At 50.4% G+C, this 25,697-nt stretch overlaps 9 protein-coding genes across 9 annotated transcripts; 5 read left to right on the forward strand and 4 right to left on the reverse strand.

Annotated features, from left to right (window-relative positions):
- Positions 1-132: 132 nt before the first annotated feature.
- BC939DRAFT_520582 (uncharacterized protein) lies at positions 133-1,044 on the reverse strand (the record flags this gene model as incomplete). Its single annotated transcript, XM_051561203.1, has 2 exons — positions 811-1,044; positions 133-681 (listed from the first exon to the last, which is right to left on the reverse strand). Exons 1-2 carry the CDS (start codon positions 1,009-1,011, stop codon positions 133-135), a joined length of 750 nt encoding a protein of 249 aa, XP_051416417.1. The 5' UTR covers positions 1,012-1,044.
- A 506-nt stretch (positions 1,045-1,550) lies between these two features.
- On the reverse strand, positions 1,551-2,751 carry BC939DRAFT_406600 (uncharacterized protein). Its single transcript, XM_051552854.1, has one exon. It carries the CDS (start codon positions 2,300-2,302, stop codon positions 1,988-1,990), a length of 315 nt encoding a protein of 104 aa, XP_051416418.1. The 5' UTR covers positions 2,303-2,751; the 3' UTR covers positions 1,551-1,987.
- Positions 2,752-8,497: 5,746 nt separating this feature from the next.
- Positions 8,498-11,532, reverse strand: BC939DRAFT_499342 (WD40-repeat-containing domain protein; the record flags this gene model as incomplete). The annotated part of the gene is made up of 9 exons (XM_051559931.1): positions 8,498-9,112; positions 9,227-9,420; positions 9,518-9,652; positions 9,798-10,057; positions 10,158-10,264; positions 10,347-10,528; positions 10,632-10,874; positions 10,954-11,032; positions 11,152-11,532. The coding sequence occupies 9 exons, from the start codon at positions 11,530-11,532 to the stop codon at positions 8,498-8,500; spliced, it is 2,196 nt and encodes a 731-aa protein (XP_051416419.1).
- Positions 11,533-12,237: 705 nt separating this feature from the next.
- On the forward strand, positions 12,238-14,101 carry BC939DRAFT_499344 (uncharacterized protein; the record flags this gene model as incomplete). Its single annotated transcript, XM_051559932.1, has 4 exons — positions 12,238-12,455; positions 12,880-13,452; positions 13,547-13,703; positions 13,832-14,101. The coding sequence occupies 4 exons, from the start codon at positions 12,238-12,240 to the stop codon at positions 14,099-14,101; spliced, it is 1,218 nt and encodes a 405-aa protein (XP_051416420.1).
- A 130-nt stretch (positions 14,102-14,231) lies between these two features.
- Positions 14,232-16,709, forward strand: BC939DRAFT_438595 (catalase). The gene is made up of 3 exons (XM_051553859.1): positions 14,232-14,540; positions 14,886-15,200; positions 15,532-16,709. The coding sequence occupies exons 1-3, from the start codon at positions 14,458-14,460 to the stop codon at positions 16,583-16,585; spliced, it is 1,452 nt and encodes a 483-aa protein (XP_051416421.1). The 5' UTR covers positions 14,232-14,457; the 3' UTR covers positions 16,586-16,709.
- A 296-nt stretch (positions 16,710-17,005) lies between these two features.
- On the forward strand, positions 17,006-17,321 carry BC939DRAFT_438599 (uncharacterized protein; the record flags this gene model as incomplete). Its single annotated transcript, XM_051553860.1, has 1 exon — positions 17,006-17,321. A coding segment is annotated over one exon (158 nt), but the record flags the coding sequence as incomplete, so codon positions are not given.
- A 1,206-nt stretch (positions 17,322-18,527) lies between these two features.
- On the forward strand, positions 18,528-20,553 carry BC939DRAFT_520584 (protein-tyrosine phosphatase-like protein; the record flags this gene model as incomplete). The annotated part of the gene is made up of 3 exons (XM_051561204.1): positions 18,528-18,857; positions 19,703-19,738; positions 19,790-20,553. The coding sequence occupies 3 exons, from the start codon at positions 18,528-18,530 to the stop codon at positions 20,111-20,113; spliced, it is 690 nt and encodes a 229-aa protein (XP_051416423.1). The 3' UTR covers positions 20,114-20,553.
- Positions 20,456-21,156, reverse strand: BC939DRAFT_257370 (uncharacterized protein). The gene has a single exon (XM_051551035.1). It carries the CDS (start codon positions 21,060-21,062, stop codon positions 20,571-20,573), a length of 492 nt encoding a protein of 163 aa, XP_051416424.1. The 5' UTR covers positions 21,063-21,156; the 3' UTR covers positions 20,456-20,570.
- A 1,233-nt stretch (positions 21,157-22,389) lies between these two features.
- On the forward strand, positions 22,390-25,205 carry BC939DRAFT_438605 (OPT oligopeptide transporter protein-domain-containing protein). Its single transcript, XM_051553861.1, has 2 exons — positions 22,390-22,666; positions 22,798-25,205. The coding sequence occupies exons 1-2, from the start codon at positions 22,559-22,561 to the stop codon at positions 25,090-25,092; spliced, it is 2,403 nt and encodes an 800-aa protein (XP_051416425.1). The 5' UTR covers positions 22,390-22,558; the 3' UTR covers positions 25,093-25,205.
- Positions 25,206-25,697: the final 492 nt, after the last annotated feature.

Raw genomic sequence — 25,697 nt, forward strand, 5'->3', positions numbered from 1 at the left:
GATACTTCGACCTGTTGTGTAACCCGACCTGGAAATTGTGTGAACCACCACCGTATTGTAGGACCAACCCCTATTCCATTCCTATTCGCTCACCATTCCAGAAAACCGTTCCACTATATAGCTTTAGCACCCTCAAAGTATTGCTTCGCCATACAGTGCGCCAAGAAAGCCAGTCGTCATGGAAAAGAGAATGTTTACATAGTGCGAGGGCAAAGATGAAGGTGAGGGCAAAGACAAGGGCAAGGGTCGAGACTGTGGAGGGTCTGGGTTGTTTAAAGCTGAGCCCAACCAAAGACGCACATGGGCCTCCGCGCACCAGAGCAAGTCCAGGCATGGGCCTAGACTAATCGGCCAGACCCTTGGGAAAGTCCAAGTCACTACCGGGACAAGACACAGCTGTGCATCCTCTGCCTCTGATAGTGCGCTATGCTTCCGAACACACAAGTATACACTCATCAAGTGGGACCATTTATCTATAGGGCCATGGATCAATATTCCTTCCCCTGCTTCTGATATCTTTGTCAAAGACATGATTGTTGTTAAGCGCATCCAGTTGGCAGCGACTGCAGAGTCTTGCCACATGTGCCTTCTCAAGGCCTCCTGAGCCGTCTTTCGTCCGTGGAGTGACGTCTTTTGAGTCTTTGAGTGGTGCTCTTCTCTTGTCCTTCTCTTGTGGACCCCCTAGTGGAAATCTTGCCATCGGCTGTACACCGCTTGTCCATTGCTCAAGTCGTGGTTACTCATTGCCAGTCCGACTGTCACCTGCGCATCCAAACATAGTGATACGTTTGTCCTAGATTCCAGACATACCTTCTGAAAGGCATTGCCAGAACAGCATAATTGCAGGCTGCGTCGGAATCGATTGCTTTGTTGATGATGAGCACTGCTGCTATTGCCACCGTTGCTGTTGCCGCTGTTGCTGTCTCGATTGAACAGGAGTGACAAAAACAGCGCTATACTGGCAAAATAATGAATGTCTTTTGGCGACAATGAGCAGTGATGGGCAAGCATAATCTATGCGTGCATCACAGCGCGCACTCTCCGCTATTCGCCACTGTCTCTCGTGCAGTGGCAACAGCGTAGCATTCTTTTGCAGAATACCCTGACAATATCCTATTCAACTAGAAATAACAGGCTATTCCGTGACAACTGGAGGAACAACTGGGACTCAAACCAGCAGTTGCATGGTTGTCATTTCTACTCCTCTCACTTGTATTCTAGTTGATACTATCCACTATTGTGCTGTTCAGATTTCTAGTCATAAGATAGAGCAGCTACACATATCCATCTGATAACGGTAATGCAACAGTCGCTGGTGCTGGTTACGGATATACTCGTTTCAGACAACATGTCCAGGAGACGCTTGATGGTGTAGACGATATGTATGTCGAAGTAAAAATGCTGCAGGTGAGCGCGTCATTGGTGTGCATTTAATGTTGGTACAAGTGGCATTGATGGTGGCCATATCCAGGACGTCGGGACAGTACTGTCGATGATGATTGCCTAGATCCAGAGTGTATGTGTACAATAGGTTCAGGTCGGGGAGTGTGGTTGAATATATGTTTATTAGACAAAGACTGAGGTTCTATCAATTGGCAACCGTGCTCTTAAATAGTTGTGTCTGTGCGGGTACAGATCGCTAAATATACTATCTGGTGAACTGGGCTGGTGATATATAACTGGTCTTGTTCTAATTCAAACTCGTTGCAATGTGCGTAAAGGATAAAGCAGCGTGCAGTCCTAGCCAGCATTTATACGACCGTGGTTGCCCATAACCCTAGACGTCATCCTTTCCTGCCTCGCTCTGTGGTTTTTTAGCACAATAAGTGCTCAGTCCTTTGCTATAGCTGCAATTATTCTTTTGGGATTTGTCGGGCAAGAGAATTGGGTGTTTATTTTCTTCTGGAGGCGCGTCCATGCACCAGAAGTCTTGCAAAGGATAAGAGTCGAGCCGCCATTACCAACTTCCTAACCATATCACCTCCACCTATGCAACCGGCTTTACTGACTCTTTACCGGAGGGATCAGCCGCAGGGAGGGTATTCGACATGCCGCGGTTTGACTGCATCCCAAGCTGAGGTTCAACAGTTGACATGGTGATCAGCTTCTTGCTAGTTCCGCGGAAGCTCAAAGGAGGGACTGGGTCGCCCACAGCGCCATGCTGCTGCAACAGCTTCGCATTTACTATGCTCAGGCCTTGTGCTTCATGGATAATTAAACCCGACACGACAAGCCCACCATAGTTCGAACTCCAATGCAGGCGTACACGATAGTCGTTCCCTCCTTCTATTAGCTGCCACATGCAAACGGACTTATCACCACAGCCGGTTGCGAAATAGGTACCGTCGGGAGCCGTGATCCACGTGATGCTGGAGATGCATCCATGAACCCATTAACGACTACCAAACATTGGCCGGATTTCACATCCCACAGTCGCACCGTCTTGTCTTCACTACCCGAGGCAGTCTGCTGGCCGCTTGGCGAACACGCCACGCTTGTAACTTCGCTGGTATGGCCGGTTAACACTACACCAGATACACCGGTTTGCGTATCCCACAGCCGCACTGTCATATCCCGACTGCCCGAGGCGATCTGCTGGCCGCTTGGTGAATATGCCACGCTTGTAACCCCGTTGGTATGGCCGCTTAACGTGAGGGCTTTCGACCAGGTTGTGGTATCATACACACTGATCGTGCCGTTGTGAAGACCCACGGCACAGCTCCTTCCATCAAGTGAGTACGCACAGGAAACCGCCGTGCTAGTTTCTACGAGGTACGGCCGCTCGCCAAACTGTACGCCTGCCATCCGCGCCTTGCTCAGATCGGCTTCACGCAGCCAAGCATTGCGAAGGTTGGCCTTTCTCAGATCCGCCCCTTGCAACTGTGCAGAATCAAACTCTCCACCACTGAGATCCGCCCCTGGAATCTGGATACCTTGCAGATCTGCGCCGTTGAACCATATCCCGGCTCTGACCAGTATCGTCATCGCATTCGCTGCCACATTGCGTCCTTCTTTGTCCGTTTTCGAGCGCTCAACCATTGTGAGTAGTTGTTGCTTGAAGATGGGTTCTTGTTGGACTCGTTCCGCTAGAAACTGCAGCACCGACGGCTCGTCCACAAAACTTCTCCATGATAGTGGCTGACTGACAACAGATTGCCGAGCGCCAGCAGAGTCTTCCTCTGGCGCTGCTCGCCATTCGAAGCTCAACATGGAGCTGACACTTCCTCGACGGACCGGAGCAAAAGATGATCGCGAAGCCTTGTTCTCCTGTGGGTCAAATACTGCGAGCGCAAAGCAGTACTCCAGGAGGGATCTATGGATGAACCGGTACTGGTTACCACTCCGGCTCAAAGGACATGCTTCGCGCAGGAGCTGTGCCTCATCACCTCGGCTGAAGAAATCCGCCTTCCATGACCCTTCGTCTCTGGCGCGCGAGTACTCCACCACAGGATGGCCTGCCTGCTTCTCGTAAATGGCTGATGCCAGTCTCTTCAGAAAGCTAATGCCGTTCAGCGTAAAGCCCTCATCCACCAGGGTGTCAAACGCCGCCTTCGCTTGTGGGCTCAGATCATTGCCTCCCACCCGTTTCTTGCCACGCTCCAGCCATTGCTCCACGAAATGGTCATACAGCGCTACACGTGTGATCCTGGTTCTGGAGAGATCCTGCATCTGTCCTGCATCCACCACTCGCGGCAGTACCTCCAACGACAGTGTCAGAAGAAACGGGTTCTTCACCAGCTCCTGCAGGTTGGGGACCTGCTTAAGTGCCTCCAGGTACTGCTTGGTCCTCCACAGCGGCCTGTTCTGGTGTACATACTGCCTGATGTAGTCTTCGATCTGCTCTGGAGAGAATGGGACAATGACTGCCTCTTGGAAGAGGTTGAGTATGGCCTTGTGGTTCTGGTCCATCGGCTGGAAGCGGTCTCTGTCGTTCTGACCAAGATACTCGCTACGGCAGCTGATCAGCATCTTGGCGCGCCACTCCCCTGGCTCATTCAGCTGGTTGCTTGCATACAGGTTGTGTGTCTGCTGGCTTTCATCGTATCCATCGCAGATCAGGATCAACTCACGGTGCTGCTTGATCTCTCGGATCTGGGGCTCTGTAAAGTCGTTCCTGCGCAAGTGCTTGGCGATCATGTCCTGGTGCGGCTTGTCGATTGCAGGCAGGTTGATGTGGAGTGGAATTGGGCCTTTCTCTTTCTCGTAGCTGTCCCACAAGTCGCACTCGAGTGTCCTGTTGAAGGTCGACTTGCCCGCACCAGAATCACCCAGTAGCAGGAGCACCTTGCGATCACTGTTCAGGAACTCGTGCACTTTCTCCGTCAGTGGGAACAGTGCATCGTTGGACGCTTGTAAGCTGGCCTTGGCTTGAGGAGGGATGTAGACGGCCTTGCCGCGCTCTGCTAGCCGCCGCTCCTTCAGCCTTCGCAGGTCATCTTCGACATCTGGGATATCCTGGACACGGTCGAGTAGCGACGAAGACGCCAACTGTGGCAAGCCGACCTTCAGTGGATATGGACTTGGAGGTGCAATGATGCAAGCGCGATACAGCGCTTGTTTCTCTGGATCGCCGTCCTTTTCCAGACCTAGTAGCAGGATATGGGCGTGTTTCTTTACTGTGCTGCCTTGTATGTCGGCGTTGTTGTTCATATCAGCTAGCTGGATGAGGATCGTGAGGATCCATTGCTTGACGCTAGCTTGCTGACCCCAGTCCAGATCGTTTACATACAACTCTCCTAGTAGATCGACAGCACTTTGACGGGTGCTAACTTCCCAGAGCGGACCGGCGGCGATCTCTCCAAGCCGCTGGCATACACCCCATTCGAACAACGGATCGCGCCGGCATGGTGCCCCACAGACCAGGTCCTTGAAGTCTGCAAGTCGGCCGTCTCGAATCAAGGCATCTGTGCAGCGCAATGCCGGGTACCATGCACGCTTCCGACTGAAGCTGAGGCCTTCCTTGAAACTATCCACAAGTCCCTGTCCGCCCTCGATCAGCGAGCTCACGCCCTCGTATTCGAGCATGAAAACCTCGTACACCTCTCCCAGTCCTTCTTGCAGCTGGCCCAGTTCGCCGATAAAGCGACCCACATCTAGACCCTTGACCGCACTCACCAATCCTCCGATGCCACTCACCACCACTCTTGTGCGCCGTATCACTGCTTGTAGGGACGTCTCATCATCCGGGACATACTGTAGGGCCTGGTAGGCATAGGCAGCCTGGTACACCAAGTAGGAATCAGAGCTGTTCTTCATCTCTTCCAGATAGGCTGACAGTGGCGCATGCAGCTGCTCGCGGCTCAATCCCTTGACATCACTGTCTGCCATCGCATCCAGCACGCGGGAGACTGCCATGGCCAGCTGACAACGATGCTTGGTCGATTGATGGTGGGTGTTCTGCAACCGCGCGCTAAGGACCTCCAAGATCTTGACCAGATCGTCAACAAGGAGGTAGCCTGGGGAAGCGCTCTGTATCAGCTGAGCCAGACCTTCGAGCAGATTGAAGTCTAGCAGGGCTGATTGTGCAATTCCATCGATGAAGTTGCTGAGCAGCTTGCGATATTGCTCTTTGTCGAGCACAGGCGCTAGGCACACCACTTCAGCGACCGTGGCGGCATCCTTGAGGTCGTCGTCAATGAATGCCGCGAGCACTCTTGTCACCAGCGAATGTAGCCGATCTTTTTCGTCCGCATCCCTAGCTTTGGCTTGTATCCAGTCGCGCTGAACTTTGCCAAGCGACTCATCGGACTCTGCGGCATATGTCGATGACGACGATGCTGAGGCCTTGGACAGCAATCCGAGGCAGTAGGCGAGCTGAGGAGTGGTGGTGATGCGCCCATCCGGTCCCGGTAGATCATGTTTGGCTGCAGGTCTTGTCACGTTCTCAGGAAAGATTGCTGGAGAGACATGAGCGACATCGCTGCGGCTCGGCCTGCCCTTTGCGTCTATATAGGATCGTTCGGGCGCGGCTGCTGATGTACCGCGGAGGTTGAGTGCACGGCAGATAGAGGTGAAGATCCCAACGGGTCGAGAGCGGACAGGGTTCCCGTCCGGGTCCAGGACATACCGCCACTTCTCCGCCTGTCTGAAGCTGGCCTGTGCCTTGTCGAGATGGCCCAAGCTGTCTAGCAGCTTGCCTCTGTCAGAATAAGCAGTGCAGATTCCATTGCACAGGGCCTGATCCTCGGCGCTCATAGGAGGGATGAGAGCCCTTCTGTCTCATCTCTTCATCCGAGATAACGCAGCCTCCGCATTGGCGCACAAGGCCAAAATGAAATCGGGATCGTCTGCTTTTCGTGCATTTTCCAATTGAGTGTTGGCGAGGTTCAAGGCCATTTGCGGGGAAAGAGCGCTTCGTGAGGACGAAAACGTACTGCAGAACATATCGGTCTGAAGTCTTCTATCGTTGTGTATCAAGCAGAAGCGAGATGAGGACTCTGTCATCAATCAGTTGGAGTGTGAGAATAGCTAGTATACGCACTTACACTTGACGCAATTGAACGCAAGAGGCTGCAGCACCTGGGGGACCTGTGGAAACAGCAAACGCTTTACCTATTCAGGTTTGCTTCTTCTGCTCAAAATCGGTGCTCCTGTCCTCCCGTCCAAATTCGCTACCCTTCGTTTCTCCGAGTAGAGACGGCTCTGGCCAACCAAGGTGGACTGTTAACCGCTGCACATGTTGCATATCTCGTTGCCCACATACAAAAGAAACGAGATGGTCTCCTACCTTGATATGGATACTCCTGATTCTTCGTTTCTCCGGACAGTTGTGCAATGGTCCGGGTTCGTTCTCCCTTGTGTCTCCTAGCAGTAGTACTTATCGTCACACACTATGGGTTGATATTCGCTTCACATGCATCGCTATTCCCCCAGCTTCATAGACACTGGTCCTACCACAGTCTGGCCCCTGCGTTCTTAGTCCACCTATATGATCACAGGCAGGGTCGGCTTTTGCTGCCAACCGGACTGCACTATCACTAATGAGTCGTTGTCGACCAGTGCCTTTTGGAGTATAAAAGAATTAGGAAGAAAGGAAGGAGGCGACGGGGAAGTTGATAGACGGGTCAGACAGGTCCTGGTGGGTTGAGTAAAAGATGTAGCTGTGTAGCTGGGAAGAAGGCAAGATGAAAGAAAGAACAAGGCGAGTATGAAGACGCAGAAGCTGAACAACTCGTCGTTATTTTATTAGCTAAATATACCCATGCTTCGCAGCCACTTCGTCCCCTGGCCCTCATGCATGGCACAATGGGTCATCCCGCCAGATGCGAGGGAGCGAGGGACAGCAAAAAATTGATCTTTCGACCTGTTGTGTAACCTAGTCTGGAGGTTGTGTGAATCGCCACGGTATTGGACCAATCCTTATTCCATTCCTATTCCTTCTCCACTCCAGAAAACCGTTCCAGTATACAGCTTTAGCGCCTCCAAAGTATTACTTCGCCATACAGTACGCCAAGAAAGCCAGCTGTCATGGAAATACAATGCTTACATAGTGCAAGGGTAAAGATGGAGGCGAAGGTCGAGATTGTGGAGAGTCTGGACCTAGACAGTGCTACATAACGCTGTCATTAGCCTAATCGGCCAGACCTTTGGGGAAGTCCAAGGCACTACCAGGACAGGACATAGCTGTGCATCCTCTGTCTCTAATAGTGCGCTATGCTTTCAAACACACAAGTAAATGCTCATACTTATGAGGCCATGGATCGATATTCGTTCCCCTGCTGCTGATATCCTTGTCAAGGATGCAACTCTTGTTGAGCCATCCGACTGACAGTGGCAGCAGAGTCTTTCCACCTGTGCCTTCTCAAGGCTTCCTGAGCCGTCTTCCGTCCGTGGAGTGATGTCTTTTGAGTCTTTGAGCTGTGCTCTTGTCCCTGTTCCTGTGCATCTAAACAATCCCTCAAGTCATTCCTCGTCCTTCCCTCGTCCTTCTCTTGCGGAACCCCTGGTGGAGATCTTGCCACCGGTTGTACACCGCTGATCCATCGCTCAAGTCATGGTTACTCATTGCCGGTCCAACTGTCCCCCTGCGCGCCCAAACATAGTGGTCCGTTTGGCCTGTAACTATCCAGTTTCCAGACATACCTTCTGAAAGGCGTTATCAGACCATTATGGCTGCGGGCTGTGTCAAAATCGATTGCTTTGTTGATGATGCGCACTGCTACTGTTGCCGCTGTTGCTGTCTCTGCTATACAAGCTGGAGTCCTTGGTATAGCTGTGTTCTCCTAACAGGCACCGTCGCCAGCCAATCAATCGCGTCCGCGGCAAGTGTGATCTAACGCACGCACCACCTTCAACATTGCTGTGCAACTACCAATCGCTCTAATCATTTGCTTCATGATGGAGTATTCAAAAATAATGATTTTGCATGCCGTTCTAAATGCCATAGCGACCTTAATCGATTCACCACTGCTTGTAGAAACAAGTTCATTAATAGGAACATAATCTTTGTTTTATTATTTTATTATTGCTGTGGATGCTTCATGGGAGTGATGAGCCTCTAATTGCTAGAGAAGGCACCGACAGCCAAACACAGGTTCCGCTTCGTGAACTGCACCTTGTAGATCGGTGTGCGCTTGGTGGGGAATGTCGCCAGGTGGTCCTCCGATTCCATTGGTGCGACCACTGTATTCTTCTTATTCAGCCTATCGAGCGCAGAGGAATGGCTCTGCGAAACCGTAGGAGAGGAGACAACGGCCCCGCTAGACGCGCCATTCATGCCCTGTCCATCCCGGCCATCCTGCAAGATACGGTGCGAAGATCCTTGGCCAGGCGACGCTTCCTTCTTTACATCCCATGCTCTGACAGTGCAGTCAGCACTTCCAGAAACTAAGATGCTGCCATCCTGACTGAAGTCCAATGAATAGATAACGCCCTGATGACCGGTCATCTTTTTCATGCGTTTGCCCGAGCCAAGGTCCCACAGCTGAATTGAGCGATCATCTCCTGCTGAAGCCATCATACGACCATCTGGGGACATTGCAATTGCCTGAACAGCGCCAGCGTGACCAGTGAATACACGTACACATGTTCCTCTCTGAATATCCCAAAGTCTGGCAGTCTTATCGCTTGATCCTGTTACGACGTACTTTGAGTTTGGATGGAATTTGACAGTCTATAAGGTCGTGCATAGCAAACGATCTCGTTAACTCGATGAACCTTGGCACGCAGCTATATATTATCGCCGATATACGACAGTCGTTGAATAGTGTCCGTCTGCGATACATACATCAACATCCGACAAGTGTCCAGCAAAGATTCGCAGGGGGTAGATATGATCGCAGCTCCAGAGCCTTGCTGTTCGGTCGTGTGAAGCCGTGGCAAAATAGAAGCCTTGAGGTCCGAAATCAACGTCCCAGACCGGGTAGTTGTGTCCCTTATAGCAGACCAGATTCGTCAGAGTGTTGGTGCTCCACAGACGAGCTATGATTGAGAAGAATGTCGATAAGTCGTGAAGAACCAATTCAATGTTTTTAAGTATTCTTGCTCAAATATTCGACAGTCCAGTGATGTCACATACCCGTCTTATCCTCTGAGCAAGTGATAAGGTATTTGTTGTCTGGGCTAAAGCTGGCTCCAAAGACTGGTCCTGCATGTCCGATAAGTTTTTTGGATTCAGACCCATTCTTTTCTCGCACTCTGTTCAGATCATTAACTGTTTCGTATGGGATGAAGAGGGAGGGCGTGTGTGTGTGTGTGTGTGAGTGAAAGAAAGAAAAAGTTAGATTGCTGTAAATGCACCCATAAGCATGAGAAGAAATATTTGAAGGCTCGACACGCATCCCGCAAGAGATACATACAGTCATTGATGTGCGCTGGATTGAAATTACTCCTGAATCCTCGCAGTTTTTCGCCATTCAAACTCCAGAGCCTGACGTAAGATTCTGAGAACCCTGCTGCCATTAGTGTCGCATCCTCCGAAACCGCTACACAATTGATGTTCTCATGTGCATTGTGAAATGTATAAGCGCATATTGAGGGCAGGCTGGATGGACCCAATGCAACACGCTTTCGAGAGTCCCGAAGCGCTTCAATTTCTGCCTGGATATCGCTGCCCTTGCTTCATGATCCAATTCCAAATGAATAACGGCAAGGTTTGATTAATGAATAGGGGCGATGGGCTGGGTGCGAAAACAGCAGTGATAGCGATGGAGCCTTACAATGGTGGTAATGGTACATCGTCCCGCGATGGAGAGTCAACTCCCGCCTCTGTTTTCACTTTCTTGTATTCCTCCATTAGTGATGCTGGAGTATCGCCGTTCATAGTCTATCAATCACAAGTAGTGATCCTTGTTAGGCTCTTTTTGAGAAGTAATTTGGTCTCCATAGTTCCATGGTGTGGTTATTACCGCATCACCTCCCGCTTGCTGTGCTTCCTCTTCCTTCAAAGTTTGTTCGACCTGTTCCCGAAAGACGGCATCCGGAGGCATTTGTCCCAAAGTAACACTTTGCTGGTTAAATGCTGATAGTTGGTGTGTTCCATGTCCTGCAAGACCAATGACTTCGTCCTCGTTTGCGTTTGCGGCTCCGACTATAATTATCCATTGAATTGCCAAACACCGATAAACGCGTTAAAAACGTCGTTATTCTCTATTTGACCATGGCGCAATATAGGTACTCGCGCGTACGCTCACCTTGGATATCCAGATGCTGATTCACGATCCTAAGCAGGACGATGAACTTGTTGTCTTCCAAAAATGCGATGAGGAGCCCAAACGAGACTGGCGCCATGCGGAGATGATATTTGTTGGTTCTGTAAATTTGTGCCAACTCGTTTTCCTGAACGTGCTGCGTATCCGTAATGGTCGCCAGTCGGGCAATGTCCTGCGAATGCATCTCCAAGTGATCGGATCGAAAGGCCTCCATGAATGCCTTGGCTATATCATATTAACTAAACATTAGTGTTGAATCGTAGTCCAACATGCTTAGCATGGATCCATGCATCTGAAGTCGTACCTTGATCCTTGAATCCTCTGCTAACAAGGTTCAAGTAGCTGTGCACGAATAATGGAAACAATATCGATATGAGCTCTGGCTATGGAATGGTCCGTGCAAAGAGTGAAGGCATATGGAGTACGTTAGCTTCATAAATAATTTTATACAGATTCCTGCTTCATTTGGAAGAAAACGTCTTCGAGTATTCTCCATACACACCTTGTACAAGTCCAGCGAGTTCTCGACCCATCTCCGCAGGGATGAGTAGGCCAATTCGTATGCATCAGGGCTGGCCAATTCATCCTTGTCATGCTTCTTTGACGCAGCTGCATCCTTCTCCGCTGACGCGAATGAAGCCTCGAGTTCCTCGAGGGTCATTAAGTTCGCCTCGCGCTTGAGCGCTGTTTCTGCCTGCTTGTAGCCCTTTTGGTTGAGGTAGTTCAGCACGATCCTGTCCACTTCCTGTTGGGTCTGCGGCGTCTGTGATGGCGTTTGTTGCTGCTGCTGTGGTTGAGTAGCCGTAGCCGTCATCTGCGATGGGGGTCTGGCAGAGACCCCGGCTCCAGCGTTGGCTGTGCCATCGGCGGCAGGATCTGACATGGTACGAAGCGTGTGTTGGTTTCTGTCGCGTGTAGGGATCGAGCTGGGCCAAGGCAGACCAACTTGTTTTCTCGAACAAAAACCACGCTTAGCGACTGGCGCGCCAATCACATGACTATGTGACTATGAAGCCAAGTGTGCACCGCCCGGTACTGCGGCTGTCCTTATTCAAGTCATCTTTCGCTCGAATCGTACTTTCGACGTTTCCCATTGACCCTCAGTCTCAGTGTCAGCATCATTATAACTGCTAATACGATCAGTATCGAGTTTTGAGCGGATTTTTTTTTCTTTCTTTTGGTAGCACCACTTGCTTTTCACGCCACCGCCGTGGGATGGAATCGAAAAGGACCTACGTGAACGATGCCGCTAAAGAGTCCTCGTCTAGCGAAGGTGTCAAACCTACCGATCCAGAAGAGAGCACCGCTTTGACCTCAATTGACTGTACGAACGAAAATACCAAGGAGCATGGATCCATGGATGTGGATAACAATCAGGCATTGGACCGGGACGGCTTGGTGGCTGTAGGTGCTAACAAGGAATATCCTCAACAAGCAGCTCTGCATGCATCTTCAGAAGTTAGTTCTATAAAAGGTCGATTGGACGAAGCGATCTTAAAGAAGGCTGGGAGCGAAGATATCACTAAGCGTTCCGCAATTTCCATGGCAACAACGCTGTAATCGGAAAGGCAATCAAGAGCCTGAAAACATGCCTGGACAGGACCAGAATCAGAAGCAAGATAAACACGAGCAGGCTACTAACTCGTCCATCTCGAATTCTGCACCATTGTTCGACTTATTTCCAGCCTCCACGAGTGCTCAATATCAATCTCGGACAGCGAAATCTGGCGTAGCGCAAAATACAGCGTCCTCGTCTGAGCAGGAACATGACCAAGCGCTAGAGGGCTACTCCGGTGTAATAGATCGGTACCAAGAGCAACAACTACAAAAAAATCAGACACAACTTGCAATAACACCAGCTGCATTGCCCATTGGTTTACAATCCAATCAACATCCTTCCACGGAAGTGACACATGCTACGAACTCGACATCCGCTTTCCAGGGCAATCTTAGCTAAAGGAAAAGAAGACATATGGTGGCAGCGCACGAATCAAGATATCAAGTTGGTGGCGCACTCGCTCCAGTCTATCATAGAATCTCCTATAGTCGATGGATGTGTCTTTCCAGATATACGGCTACAGAGTTGAGTACTAGTCCTTATAGTTTGTTAAGTGGTCATGGCGAAAGCTGGGTTGATAGAAAACCGACGCCTGGCGAACATTGCTGGTATCGAGTCGTAAGTCGTTAAGCTTAAGAGGTGTGCGTGGAAAGATGACTTTTCTTCCAACAGAGTCGCCTCTCGCGCCTCGGACCTCGATAGCTCTCGGAACACACCTTCGAACAATGAGGGGCGTGCCACTACAAAGCCTACGGCCGGGACCCATGATGCGGCAATATCGTTACGGTATTGCGAACAAGTAAAACGTACCACGAAAATACAGTGGGGATGGGAACAGGAGGATCCTCATGGAGGGGCAAAGGACCTTCTTATACCTGCGCAGTTTCTGTACAATAGCTACAGTTCCAAGTATATAAAGTCAGCGGATTTGGTCCATAACATCTACTGCTTCACTTCTACTGCAAGACCCGTCCTAGCAACGGTGATCCATGTCCTGACTCTCTTTCTGGCTGCCACTGCAGTCGTTGCAAACAGAGAATCCACTGAATCAACGCGCAGAACACTCGACTGCCAAAGTCGTGTTGGCACTCTTGTTAGCGGGGACAGGGTGAGTACCGAGAACATCAACAACAACTCTCAGCACAAGCAGACTATCCACTTTCACGGCAACAGATATATACCGATCACTAAAACCTACAAAGAGATGACACCTGACGAATTTTTTGGTTGTGGAGACGCATCGAAGTGAGTGGATAGTAGCGGGTTACTCATGGGTGACAATGCGACGTTGATCCGCAACGTGAACGATAGCTCGCACGCAAGCAAGACGTACATACAGTTTGCATGGAAACCAGGATATTCGAATCTACAAGTATAAGTACAACTACAACTACAGCTACAACTACAACGATGGTGTCAAGGTGCAGGTTACTTGTCGACTGTCGGACGACACGAAAGGAATCGTGGATCAACTCGATCAATCGAGCAAGCGGACGGTATCTGAGATCGATGCTTTGGCTACGACCGCACACTCTTGCAGTTCGTGGACAGAGCAGACGAGAACGTCGAGAGAACTGAGGAGATTGGAAGAAGGAACCTGGTCAATATCCAGATCACGATATAGGACAGTAGAAGACAGTGGACAATAGTGGACAACAATGGACAGGCTATCGACAACGGAATCCTCACCGTGAAGAAGAGCGCTCCTTCTAATGTCCATCTCAGCAGGAATCAGCATGACAGGAATGATATTGATCGCAAGCGCAGCACCGGCACGAACATCAAGCACCGGCACGAACATCAAGCACAGCAGGAGTGCTCCATGTATCAGGCCCACAAGAGCCTCGAGGGCGCGAATCAGATCAAAGAGTTCTTTACAGCGCAGTGCAAATGAGCCAAGTCACATGTGAAATTCCTCGGGAAATATGGCTCGCTTTTTTGCCCGCGAAAAGCGGGATCGAATCGACAGTCGAACCGAGGCAGAAAATACCCCTGTGGATGAGAGTAGCTGGCACATAAAAGTCTAGAGGACATTAGGGTTCCGGAGGTCCGAGATCGTGTCGCCCACTAATCCACACGGGCACTCCGACCCATTTTTTTTTTTCCCTTTTATGAGCTTCGGAGGAAAAGGAACAGAAGGTTCCTTCGGCCTTAAAAACCACAGTAGTTGTTGGCAGTTTTCTTCTTCTTTTCTCTTCTTCTTCTTGTTCATCCACCCACACCCTTCGCATCCCTCCACACTCATCAACAATGGCCTCCACCCTCACCACATCCAACGGAAACCCCGTTGAGGACAACCAGAACTCCATCACTGCTGGTCAGTTTGGTCCCATGTAAGTGTCGGTCTCTTCTCATTCCCTTCCACCCTCTACTCCACAAAATACACACGCCACCATTTCTACGACCCAAGCAACATTTCCGAACCGAGCACATCCTCCAAAAGACCCTGAGAAAAAAATGTTTTCGCCATGCGTTGGATTGCTTGTCCTCTTCGGCCTTGTGCTCACAACCTCGCTGCAAAACAATGTCTCTTTACACTGTATTTTCTTCTTTCCCCACTTGGATCCTATGATATGTCTTGGCTTTGTCTGTACCCTTATCTATGCAAGGATCAATCATTGAGCTATATATTGATTCCAGAAAGTCCTAACGTGTATACCCTTACCACTGTTTCATAGTCTTCTCCAGGATTTCGCTCTCATCGACAAGCTGTCCCACTTTGACCGCGAGCGTATCCCCGAGCGTGTTGTCCACGCCAAGGGTGCTGGAGCCCACGGTTACTTCGAGGTCACCCACGACATCACCAAGTACACCAAGGCCAAGTTCTTGAACCGCGTCGGCAAGCGCACCCCTCTTTTCACCCGTTTCTCGACTGTCGGAGGCGAGAAGGGCTCTGCCGATACTGCCCGCGACCCCCGTGGTTTCGCCGTCAAGTTCTATACCGAGGAGGGTAACTGGGACATGGTCGGAAACAACACCCCTGTCTTCTTCATGTAAGTTTGGCTGTCGATCGCAACGTTTATCAATTGGATGGAATGGCGCAGGTTGGATCAATGCCATGGAGCAGGAAAACGCATGCGCAGGACTGGATTGAGCCCCGGCCCTGGCAACAAACAGATCGGACAACCGGATGGAATTTTTTCTTTGGTTCAAAGTGTATCCGGACCAGAAGCGGATGTGCCAGCCAGTTCGGCCTAGCAAGCTAGCAAATCACATGTCAACTCGATCTTCCTTTCTCGCCCCAGGCCCATGTGCAATCTGAAATCCAGGGTGCTCTTACTAAAGTGTATCTCGCATCTTTTTGCTGATCCTTCCTCCTTGTAGCCGTGACCCCATCAAGTTCCCTGACTTCATCCACACCCAGAAGCGCAACCCCCAGACCAACTGCGGTGATCCCGATGCCTTCTGGGACTTCATCTCCCTCGTCCCCGAGACCCTTCACCAGGTCACCATCCTCTTCTCCAACCGCGGAACTCCCGATGGCTACCGCCACATGCACGGCTTCTCTTCCCACACCTTGAAGCTCGTCAACGAGGCTGGTGAGACTCACTTCGTCAAGTGGCACTTCAAGTGCGACCAGGGCATCAAGAACTTCAAGGCTGCCGAGGCTGGCATCCTCGCCTCGACCGCACCTGACTATGCCACCGCTGATCTCTTCAACGCCATTGCCAAGGGCGACTTCCCCTCGTGGTCGGTCCACATCCAGGTCATGACCCCCAAGGAGGCCACGACCTACCGCTGGAACCCCTTCGATGTCACCAAAGTTTGGTCTCAGAAGGATTACCCCCTGATCCCAGTCGGAAAGATGGTTCTCAACCGCAACCCCGACAACTACTTTGCCGAGGTCGAGCAGGCTGCCTTCTCGCCCTCGCACATGGTCCCCGGTATCGAGGCCTCGACCGATCGTATGTTGCAGGGTCGTCTCTTCTCGTACCCCGATACCCACCGCCACCGTCTGGGCACCAACTATCAGCAGATCCCCATCAACGTCCCCTACAACGCCCGCATTGCTAACCAGCAGCGCGATGGTTTCATGGCCGTCAGCGGCAACGGTGGGGCTGCTCCCAACTATGAGCCCAACTCGTTCGGAGGCGCCAAGCAGACCTCCGTCAGCAGCACTTATTCGAGCTTTGAAATCAATGCCCTCGCTGCTCGTCACATCATCCAGCTGTCTGATGAGGACTTTGTCCAGCCCGGTGATTTGTACCGCTTGTTGAGCGCCGAGGAGAAGTCAGACTTGATTGATAACATGGCCGGTAACTTGAAGAACGCCAAGGCCTTCCTTCAGGAGCGCCAGGTCGGACACGTCAAGCGTGCTGACAAGGAATGGGGTGCCCGTCTCGAGGCCAAGCTTAAGGCTCTCCAGTCCAAGGCCTAAGTCTCTGTCGTGCTATCTTTTTACATATATCTTGTCTATATTGTTCTTTCTCCTTAGTCCCCTCGCCCGTTTCTCGTAAATAAAACCAAAAAATAAAATAAATAAGAAACACAGATATCTGTGTCCTTTAGATTCTAATATTTATATATATTTATGTGTATGTATTTATTGCAGTGAGAACGAGGCATTTGAAGGCAAGCGAGTGGGGTGAACTCAAAAAAAGGTTCCATCTTTCAGTGGATGCAGTCAGAGAGAAAGAGATGAAAGAAGAAAGGGAGAAGAGGGGAGAACTGGAAGAGATGGTTTGCCTGGTCTCACAGCACAGCACAGCTCAGAAACAGAAAAGGGGCGGTTGAAGATGACGATGGATTGCTGCGACAGTTTGGGTCAGGCCGGTGGGATGACGGACGATGACGATGACGATGATGGTATGCAGAGCCAGGGAGCCAATGCCATTGGGTATCCATGCGTGCATCTGTCCGGATGTCCGTCTGTTCGCTGTCCGTAGCATCATTTTTCCTAATATGCTAATGAACTATCGAACGAACTGCATCTGGCGCAGGCAATGCCGCCTTTGATGCAGCGGCCGACTCTTTTCCAAGGTTACCGCAGTCCGAGTCTGTCATTCCATATCCGTTGCTGTATGTAAAGGGTATCTGGCATTCCTATTTCACTTTGTGGGAGTGGTGGTGGTGGTGGCGGTGGCGTTGAGTGGAATGGTCTGAGCGAATACGGTCTATGGTGCGGGGAGAGGGTTCGGAGAGGATCATGATGCCAGCAGCGCCCCCACAAGGTTCCAGCAGAAATCCCCCGCCGCACCAGTGCAGAGGAAACCTTAAAATTTTTTTCCTCCAGATAAACACACTCTCGCACTCTCTCCATCCTTCTTTCGCTTTATTTCTTGATCCCCCTTTGGCATCAGCATCTTCACCATCTTTATCATCTTCGCCATCACCATCTTTCGTTTGCTTACCAGGCACCTTGAACCCACCCCCACTCGCATCCACACCCACACCCACACCCACTTCCCAGCCGGAATAGGATCGACTCAGCCTTGTCTCTTGATCACCTATTTCTTCTTCCTTCCTTCGAACACTCTCCTCACGCCCTCTGGTGCGGTTTTATGCCTCCCTTGATATCCAATGAAAAAATCTGATCCCTCTAGTAGTCGCTTTAATAACATACATCTCTCCACCTCCCGACGAGCCGCTGCTGGAGACCACTCCCACTTCCTTGTCGCCTTCCTCACCGAATTCTACTCGACCTCTTGCTTGGACGATCCCTAACTTGACTACAAGCGCACAAGCCAACCCCAATTGAACTCACTCTATTGTCGCTGCAAAGAAGAAAAAAAAAAAGACCGCTTTCCCACTCTCAACAGGTAAAGGCATCCAGCACTCCAAACCACACCCTTGCCCCTTTACCCTCATTGTCCCCGCACAGTCTGTCTGTTCTCCATGCTCTTGCGCCCTCGCTTTCTGTCCTTGGTCCTGGCTTGTGGACATATGCTTGGGTCCACAGTTCTGCTTGTGGTGCTTATGCAAACAAGGGCAGCTGAAGAACGCAGGCAGTACCGGCAAACAGGCATGCTGCAAAGCGATAGTGATGGTCTGTAACTAGGTGTAGTAGTAGTATTAACCTACTCTCTTTTTCTCTCTCTATCTCTCTGTCGCTCTCTTTCTCATCTTCTTCGTATCGTCTTTGACTTTCCCGTCTGCCTTTGGCCCATACAGCGCATAGAGCACTCTTTTATTTCATTTTATTTATAATTATTTTCTATCTTCTCATTTGATATCTCGCTCGATATACCGTATCCACTCTCTTCTCTCAACTCAAAAAACAAGCCCACTATTACAAAAAAACAGCACACCGAAACCTAAAAAAGATAACGATGAGCACCATTTCCTCGACCAACACCCACTCAGCTCACGCTCCCGTCAGCATGTTCCGCTCCGTCTCGACCGAGTCCTCGGGCTCGGGCATCAACCCCTCGACAGCCGCTCGCCTCCAGCGTCTGCCGACCCCCCCTCGCAGCCCTGGATTGGTTCCCCTGGGACGACAACTGACCTTGATCGAACCTCCGATGACGAAGGGAGTTCGGTTCCTGATCCTGGATTGTCCCACGGACTCGACACTGCCGTTCTATCTCGGAGAATTGAAGCGCAATAATGTCACGGATGTGGTGCGTTGCTGCGAGCCGACTTATAGAGCGGAGACGCTGCAGAGCGAGGGGATAACCGTACATGATTGGCCCTTCCGCGATGGTGCTGTGGTAAGTTTTCTTATCGTATCATGGTATAATTAGTATGTTTATTATTTGATTTGATTTTTTTTTGGGTCGCCTGCTGGATAAGGTTGCAGGAAGATACCATGTCAAGGACAGGGATAGGAAGACCGCGAGGAAGGCCAGGAGCAGGAGCAGGAGGAGGAGGAGGCGGCGACGGTGGGTGCAGGGAAAGAAAAATCAGGAGGGTGTAACGCGACAGCACACACAACACCAATGTCAACCACAGGAGCAGGAATAGAACTGTTGCAGTTACAGGGGAACAGGAATGTACAAAGACCAATAACAAAGAGCAGCACAGGGGAGGAAGGGAGAGAGGGGAGGACAATTGCCAAACCCAAAAGTGTTTTTTTTAGTTATTTTGTTGGGTGTGGCCGTGCACACACGGACGGGCTCGGACAGTAGTAATGAGCCATGACTCCTCGGGAGTATGGTCATGGATGGTCTTTCGTCATTCCGTTCATATGGGATATGTTGCTGTGTGCCCAAGGCAGGGCATACAACTCTGGGGATCGTCGGACATCAAGGACACATGGAAGTGTACAGGATTTACGAGACTCACAAGATATATGGGAAACACTGGATGGGATGGGATGCATATGGAAGATGGACAGATGGCAAGCAGAGGATTATTCAGGAGCACTGGGGATTTTGTTTTTTGCTGCAGCAGCGCGAAGCAGGTTTTGGAACTAGTGGCGCAGATGATTTGACGTGGACCTTGGAGTCGAAGCAACAGAGGACAGCTGAGACCATACACATTGTCCTAGACTACGGCGCTAACATTCCATGCCCTCTATGTTTTTTTTTTTTTATTTTATTTTATTATTTGTTAGCCCCCTACCAACATCATCAAGAACTGGCTTCAGCTGGTCGATGCCAGGATTGTCCGCCGTCGCAGCTCCTCCCCCTCGGCCAGCGAGGAGGACGAGGAGGCTCCGGCTCCCCCGACGATCGCGGTCCACTGCGTTGCGGGACTGGGTCGTGCGCCGATCTTGGTGGCGATTGCGATGATTGAATTGGGGATGGCGAACCTGGACACGGTCGAGTTTATCCGTCGTCGCCGTCGCGGATGCTTCAACAGCAACCAGATCCAGTACATTGATGGATACAAGCGTGGAAAGATTCTGAAGCATTCGCTCGGGACCGGGAACGGGAGTGGATCCGGAGGCGTTGGGGGTGGCTCTGGATCGGCTACAAGTGGACTGAAGAGCGGACTGAGCAAGATGTTCCGACTGAAGGCTTGACTCGACGTAGTTAGGGTATTGAAGGAGATCTATGAGGCGGAGGAAATCTTGATGGAACGCATGAAGAAGAAGACACTGAGAGGTGGAAGGAGATTGAAGGCGGTTTTAGCAAGAGGAGAAGAAGTAATAGGAGGAACGATGGTTCGGATGCAGACAGGACGACGACACGGAGGATGCCATGCAGATATGGTTGGAGGCGTGAAAAAACGGACGAGTACGACATCATGGCTTAGGCGAATAGAGACAGTAATCTGCGAACGAGATCGACATCCACATCCACTTCAATATCGACATCGACGGCGAGCTTTACGATGGTCTAAGAGCAGAGGCACTTCTGAGGCGATGGAGAAGGTTGCTGAGCAAAGGATGGTCGATCACGGTCGAGGAGTAGGCGCGTTTTTGTTGATGCACGCCTTTTATTAGATCAGCACTTTTTTTTATTTATTTTTATTACTTTTCACCTAGAATAAAATAAGCATGAGCATCCGAAAATACGAAGAAAAAAAAGAAAATGAAAAAGAAAAAAAAAATGATGGAGAAAGTGGTGAAAGAGGGGTGTGGAGGATGATGGTTCTGGTCTCTTTGGACGAGTGAGATTAAACCCGATGGCGTTATTATTGGAGTGGGAAGATCGAGGGAAGCAGAGCACGGAGAAATATGGGAACCAAGAAGCAAAGAGGCACTGGTGGCGTAACGCGTATGAAAAGGAGTGCGGAAGAAGAAAAAAAAAGAAAAAAGAAAAAAGGATAAGGATAAGGAAGACGTGCAGGAGAGAGAGCTGGAAGCTTTTTAATCCACAAAAGCTTCGGTGTTCGTTGTGGGTACCAAGAACAGGGTAAACGAAAAAAAGATATGAAGATACGAAAGATATGAATACAGTTACATCTCCTCCCCATCGCCACTTTTTCTGTGAAAAAAGGATTTTGGCGGAGTGGTGTGCTACATGCATAGAGTAGGAGTATACATACGCTTCATGTGTAGGACCGTGCCTTGGAGGGTGGTTAGAAGGTAGAAACGTCCGGATATTTGACTTCGAGATGGGGGGGGGGGCAACGAGATGGCGCCTTTTCGAGTGGTCCTCAACGCTCGATGTAAAGCGACGGGTACGTACTACACATCTTTTCGTGTTAACAAGGTTTGGATGGAAGCTGCATTGCGGGCGCTTTGCTTCCGAAAAACAAAAAAAAAAGAAACGGCCGTTTTTTTACACATGTTTGTTAGTGGTCTGCGCATGAAGGTCAAGCACAAAGAGTAGAAATAAAGGGGACTGTTGGACAACTGGACAGACGCCAACAGGAATAACAAATCTCTGCTTCTCTCTCTTATTTGTTTGCTTGTTTATTTCTTTGGGTTGTTTCTTTGGCAAAATCAAGGGAATGCATTCTCACACGAGTCGCTCTTCTCCTCCTCCTCGGGTTCCGCAGCAAAATCATACAACAGTCTTCTAGTCCAACAGCCTCTTGAGCTCGGCGCCCGTTTGTTGTTTTCTCTCAGATACGCTTTTAAGGTTCTAGATATAATGGCTAGCAAGACTGAGCGAAGTGTGTCGTAGCGTGGGGGGCGAGGCAGAAGAAGCGGGGTGGATGGATTGGACACCGATAATGCCATCCTTGGGCAGACATTCGTCATTTTTTTTTATTTATTTTCTTTGTCCTTCCTAGTCCGACCCAAGAGAGCGCAAAGTTGTTTGTGTATGTATCCTTTAAGCTTCTTTTGCGCGTGTGTACGTATCTACAAACGGGTATGCTTTGGTCCACAGGACCGATGCATCCTTGCCGTATTTGGCTGTTTGTATCGCCACTTTTTTGCATGGTCTAATGCATAGTAAGTTGGGCTGGCACCGGAACTAATAATCAGTTAATCTTTTTTTTGTTTTTTATCTGCAGATAGCTCGCCAGAATCTCTTGACGATCACTTTATCCTCCCTCCCCGGAGAAGTTCTTTATCTTCCCCCAAAGGCGTGTTATTCGTTTCTCCATGGAAATGAAGGTCAACCGAAACCATAGCTCGGTTCAAAAGCGCAGCTTAGATCAAATAGACTTTTTTTTTTTTTTTTTTTTTAGTGCGCATCGCACCATACGACTCCTTTTGTGGCAGGCCTTTAGCCCAACTGAAGACTGCAGCGACACGTCCTTTTGTGCAACGTTTTCTTGATGATACCACCCCTCGCCCTTTCCTGTCCTGTCCTATTATATCCTGTTCTGTCCTGTCACGCCGCACCGATCTGCACTTATAAAGCAAGACCCTCTCCTCTCCCTCTTTCGTCCTTTTTTTTACTCCTCTTCCTCCTCCTCCTCTTCCTTCTTTCCCCCCTCCATTCACCTCCCTTCCATCCATCCTTCCTTCCTCCGACTTTTTTTTTCTTTTTTTCTATTACTTCTTTACACTGGATGGGTGCTTAATATTTTATTAATATAATATATCACCCCTTCCATACACTACAACATGACGACTACTGCTGCATCAGCGCCTGTGCAGGATCAGAAGCTCGGAGATCTGAATGCCACGCAGATCCATGAAGACTATCCATACCAAGACTTGCCCCACTTTACTGTACGTTGCAAATCGCCTACTCCCAACACATCGCGCATACATTCTCAAAAACTGCAAGAACACAGCTGAGAATAATAAACTTAACCCTGTTGTTGCTCTTTTATATTAATAACCTCTTTGACGGTTCTTAGTGGCGTGCCGTGACTGTTGGCATCCTCATTGGAACACTACTCTGTTTCACGAACATGTACTTTGGTCTCCAGACCGGTTGGATCTCAATGATGTCCCTCCAATCCTCCCTCCTTGGATTCGCGCTCTTCAAGGCCGCGAAGCGCTACCTCAAGGTGCCCTTCGGTCCTGCCGAAAACATCGTCCTCCAATCCGTAGCCGTCGCAACGGGTACCATGCCCCTCGCTGCCGGATTCGTCGGTATTATTCCCGCACTCCAGATGATGACCCTCGCAGATAACCCGGCGACGGACACTTCAGCCGGAGGAGGGCTCTTTCTTTCGGCGGGGCATATGATCCTATGGAGTCTGGCGATTGCGTTCTTTGGAGTGTTTATTGCGGTGCCATTGAGGAGGCAGGTTGTGATCAAGGAGAAATTGCCGTTTCCATCGGGTACGGCTACGGCTCAGATGATTGGGGTGTTGCATAATACGCCATTGGTCGTCAGGGGACCCGTCACGAGGGTGGCCTTGAATGATACAGAGACCTCGGGGAATCTGGAGAGCGCAGGGATCCGGAGGCGGAGAGCCGTGGTGGAGAAGGTTGATAGAGATGGCGATGTAGAAGAGGCCTTTGGGGATGTAAAGCATGGTCGTGTTGCATCCAGTGTCAGCACTCCGTTGGATGAGATTCCTCCACAACAAGGATTGGGACAAGTGGCGCCGGTTGATTACATCTCGAGGGAGGATGAGATCGAGATCAAAGGCGAGAATGGCGAACACTTCACGTTGAGCAAGGATTTTCTGCAGGAGGATAACTGGAGACTGAACATGATTGCGCTCGGATTGGCGTTTGGAGCGTCGGCGATCTATACGATCTTGTCGTACTTCTTCCCGGTCGTCGCGGCGATCCCGATCTTTGACTGGCTCTCGGGAATGACGGTCTCAGTTGCGGGAACTTGGCAGTGGTACCTGACTCCGTCGCTCAGTTATGTCGGTCAGGGTGTTATCATGGGATTCCCTACGACGGCGTCGATGTTGTTGGGGTGCATTGTTGGCTGGGCTATTCTGTCGCCCGTGGTGACGACCAAGAAATGGGTTACTGGACCGGTGGGCAGCTCGACAACGGGTGCACGTGGATGGATTCTATGGATCTCGCTTGGAGTGATGATCGCTGAAGCCGTGATCTCGTTGTTGGGTGTCATTGTGCTTTCGTTGATCGCGCACTACCGTCGCAGGACACGCGAGCGCCGTCGTGCGGAGCGTAAGGCCGCGCTTGAAGCATCGGCGGCTCAGACGGGTGCCGAGGTTGATGCGTTCAGTGAGTTGGAGGAAGATGTCGAGGATGAGGATGCACCGATCGATCAGCTTGTGCCGCTCAAGGTCTGGGTTTGTGGGTTGATCCTCTCGTCTGCGTTATGTCTGCTTTTGATCTGGGTCGTTTTCAAGGACCAGCACATGCCTGTCTACGCAACCTTGTTGGCGGTCGTACTCGGATGTATTCTGTCAGTGCTGGGAGTGCGCGCCCTGGGATCCACAGATCTGAACCCCGTCAGTGGAATCGGCAAAGTGTCACAGTTTGTATTTGCGGGTGTGGTGCCCGGAGGAATCGTCGCCAACTTAATCGCCGGAGGCATCGCAGAAGCTGGAGCACAGCAGGCAGGCGATTTGATGCAGGATCTCAAGACCGGACATCTACTGGGTGCATCGCCAAGGGCACAGTTCTATGGACAGTTGATCGGATCGATTGCATCGGTATTCATCTCGACGGGTGTGTTCAAGCTGTACTCGAGCGCGTACGAGCTGCCGGGCCCACAGTTCGCAGTGCCGACGGCCAAGGTCTGGTTGGATCTCGCGAGACTGGTAAACGGACACTCGTTGCCGTACAACACCTCTCCCTTCATCTGGGGGTTCGCTGCCTTCTTTGCGGTGCTGACACTGATCTCTGTGATCTTCTCGGACGTGGCCTTCTTGCGGTCGAGGAGCAGGAATGGTTCAGTGCGCGGTCGACCACGGTGGGTGGGGTGGATCCCTTCGGGGATTGCGTTTGCGATCGGGATGTATAACCTGCCGAATTTTACGCTAGCGCGATTTGCAGGCGGAGTGGTATCATTGTGGTGGGATTGGCATTGTAGAAAATATGCGAGCCATCCGACAGCGAGATTTGCAAAGCTTGGAAGGGTATTCTTGATTATTGTCGCGTCGGGATTCGTGTTGGGAGAGGGCACGTTTTCGATTTTGAATTTGATCCTGAAGACGGCAGGTGTGCATTCGACGTCGTGTGTTGGATGTTACCAGGGCGCGTGCAGCTGCAACTGAAGGACGAATGAACGGATAAACGGACGTGTTGCAGTTCTTTTTGGGTGTCTATGGGTGGCACTGGCACCCCAGTTATATTTATACTTTGATACTATAATTTCAACCAAGCAAAGTAATATTAATAAAAAAAGATGTACTAATGTCTTTATATATTTTTTTTCTTCAGTTGGATGTCGGAATTGCTTCGCCCAATCCTGATTCCGAGGCACCTACTGCATGCCGATCCTCTGCGGCCCAGGTGCGCGCGTCTTATAAAGAGATGTTGACTGGTCGGCCATCCTTGGAGTAATGCCCTTGGGAACTCCGCTACTAAGTAGTATGCAAAATAAGGATGTTAAACCACGCGTTGTCCAAAAAATATTTTGTTAAAAAACCTGTAAGGCGCGTCTGCATACTCTTTATGATTGTATGTTAGCCTTATCTGCAAAGCGTTGTCTATCAATCATTCAACTCTGGTATGGTCATCTACCTATGCGATGGCGGTGCGTTATTCGTCATGTTTGTCTACAAGGCTACAACAACGTGTAGCATATCTCCTTCCTGTACATACCATCGTCATTTGTATGTGCTTGCACATACGGATGAAATTTAGAGTTAATGGCCAT

Source organism: Gamsiella multidivaricata (genome assembly GCF_025024155.1).
Source record: "Gamsiella multidivaricata strain RSA 2152 chromosome Unknown BC939scaffold_6, whole genome shotgun sequence".
Taxonomy (NCBI): Eukaryota; Fungi; Mortierellomycota; class Mortierellomycetes; order Mortierellales; family Mortierellaceae; genus Gamsiella; species Gamsiella multidivaricata.

Coding starts and splice junctions, on each gene's coding strand:
- BC939DRAFT_406600 (XM_051552854.1), bottom strand. CDS start 2,302: ATGTGGCAGCTAATAGAAGGAGGGAACGACTATCGTGTACGCCTGCAT.
- BC939DRAFT_438595 (XM_051553859.1), top strand. CDS start 14,458: ATGGCCTCCACCCTCACCACATCCAACGGAAACCCCGTTGAGGACAAC. Junction 14,541..14,885: donor GCTGGTCAGTTTGGTCCCAT/GTAAGTGTCGGT, acceptor ACTGTTTCATAG/TCTTCTCCAGGATTTCGCTC. Junction 15,201..15,531: donor AACACCCCTGTCTTCTTCAT/GTAAGTTTGGCT, acceptor TCCTCCTTGTAG/CCGTGACCCCATCAAGTTCC.
- BC939DRAFT_257370 (XM_051551035.1), bottom strand. CDS start 21,062: ATGCATGTAGCACACCACTCCGCCAAAATCCTTTTTTCACAGAAAAAG.
- BC939DRAFT_438605 (XM_051553861.1), top strand. CDS start 22,559: ATGACGACTACTGCTGCATCAGCGCCTGTGCAGGATCAGAAGCTCGGA. Junction 22,667..22,797: donor AAGACTTGCCCCACTTTACT/GTACGTTGCAAA, acceptor GACGGTTCTTAG/TGGCGTGCCGTGACTGTTGG.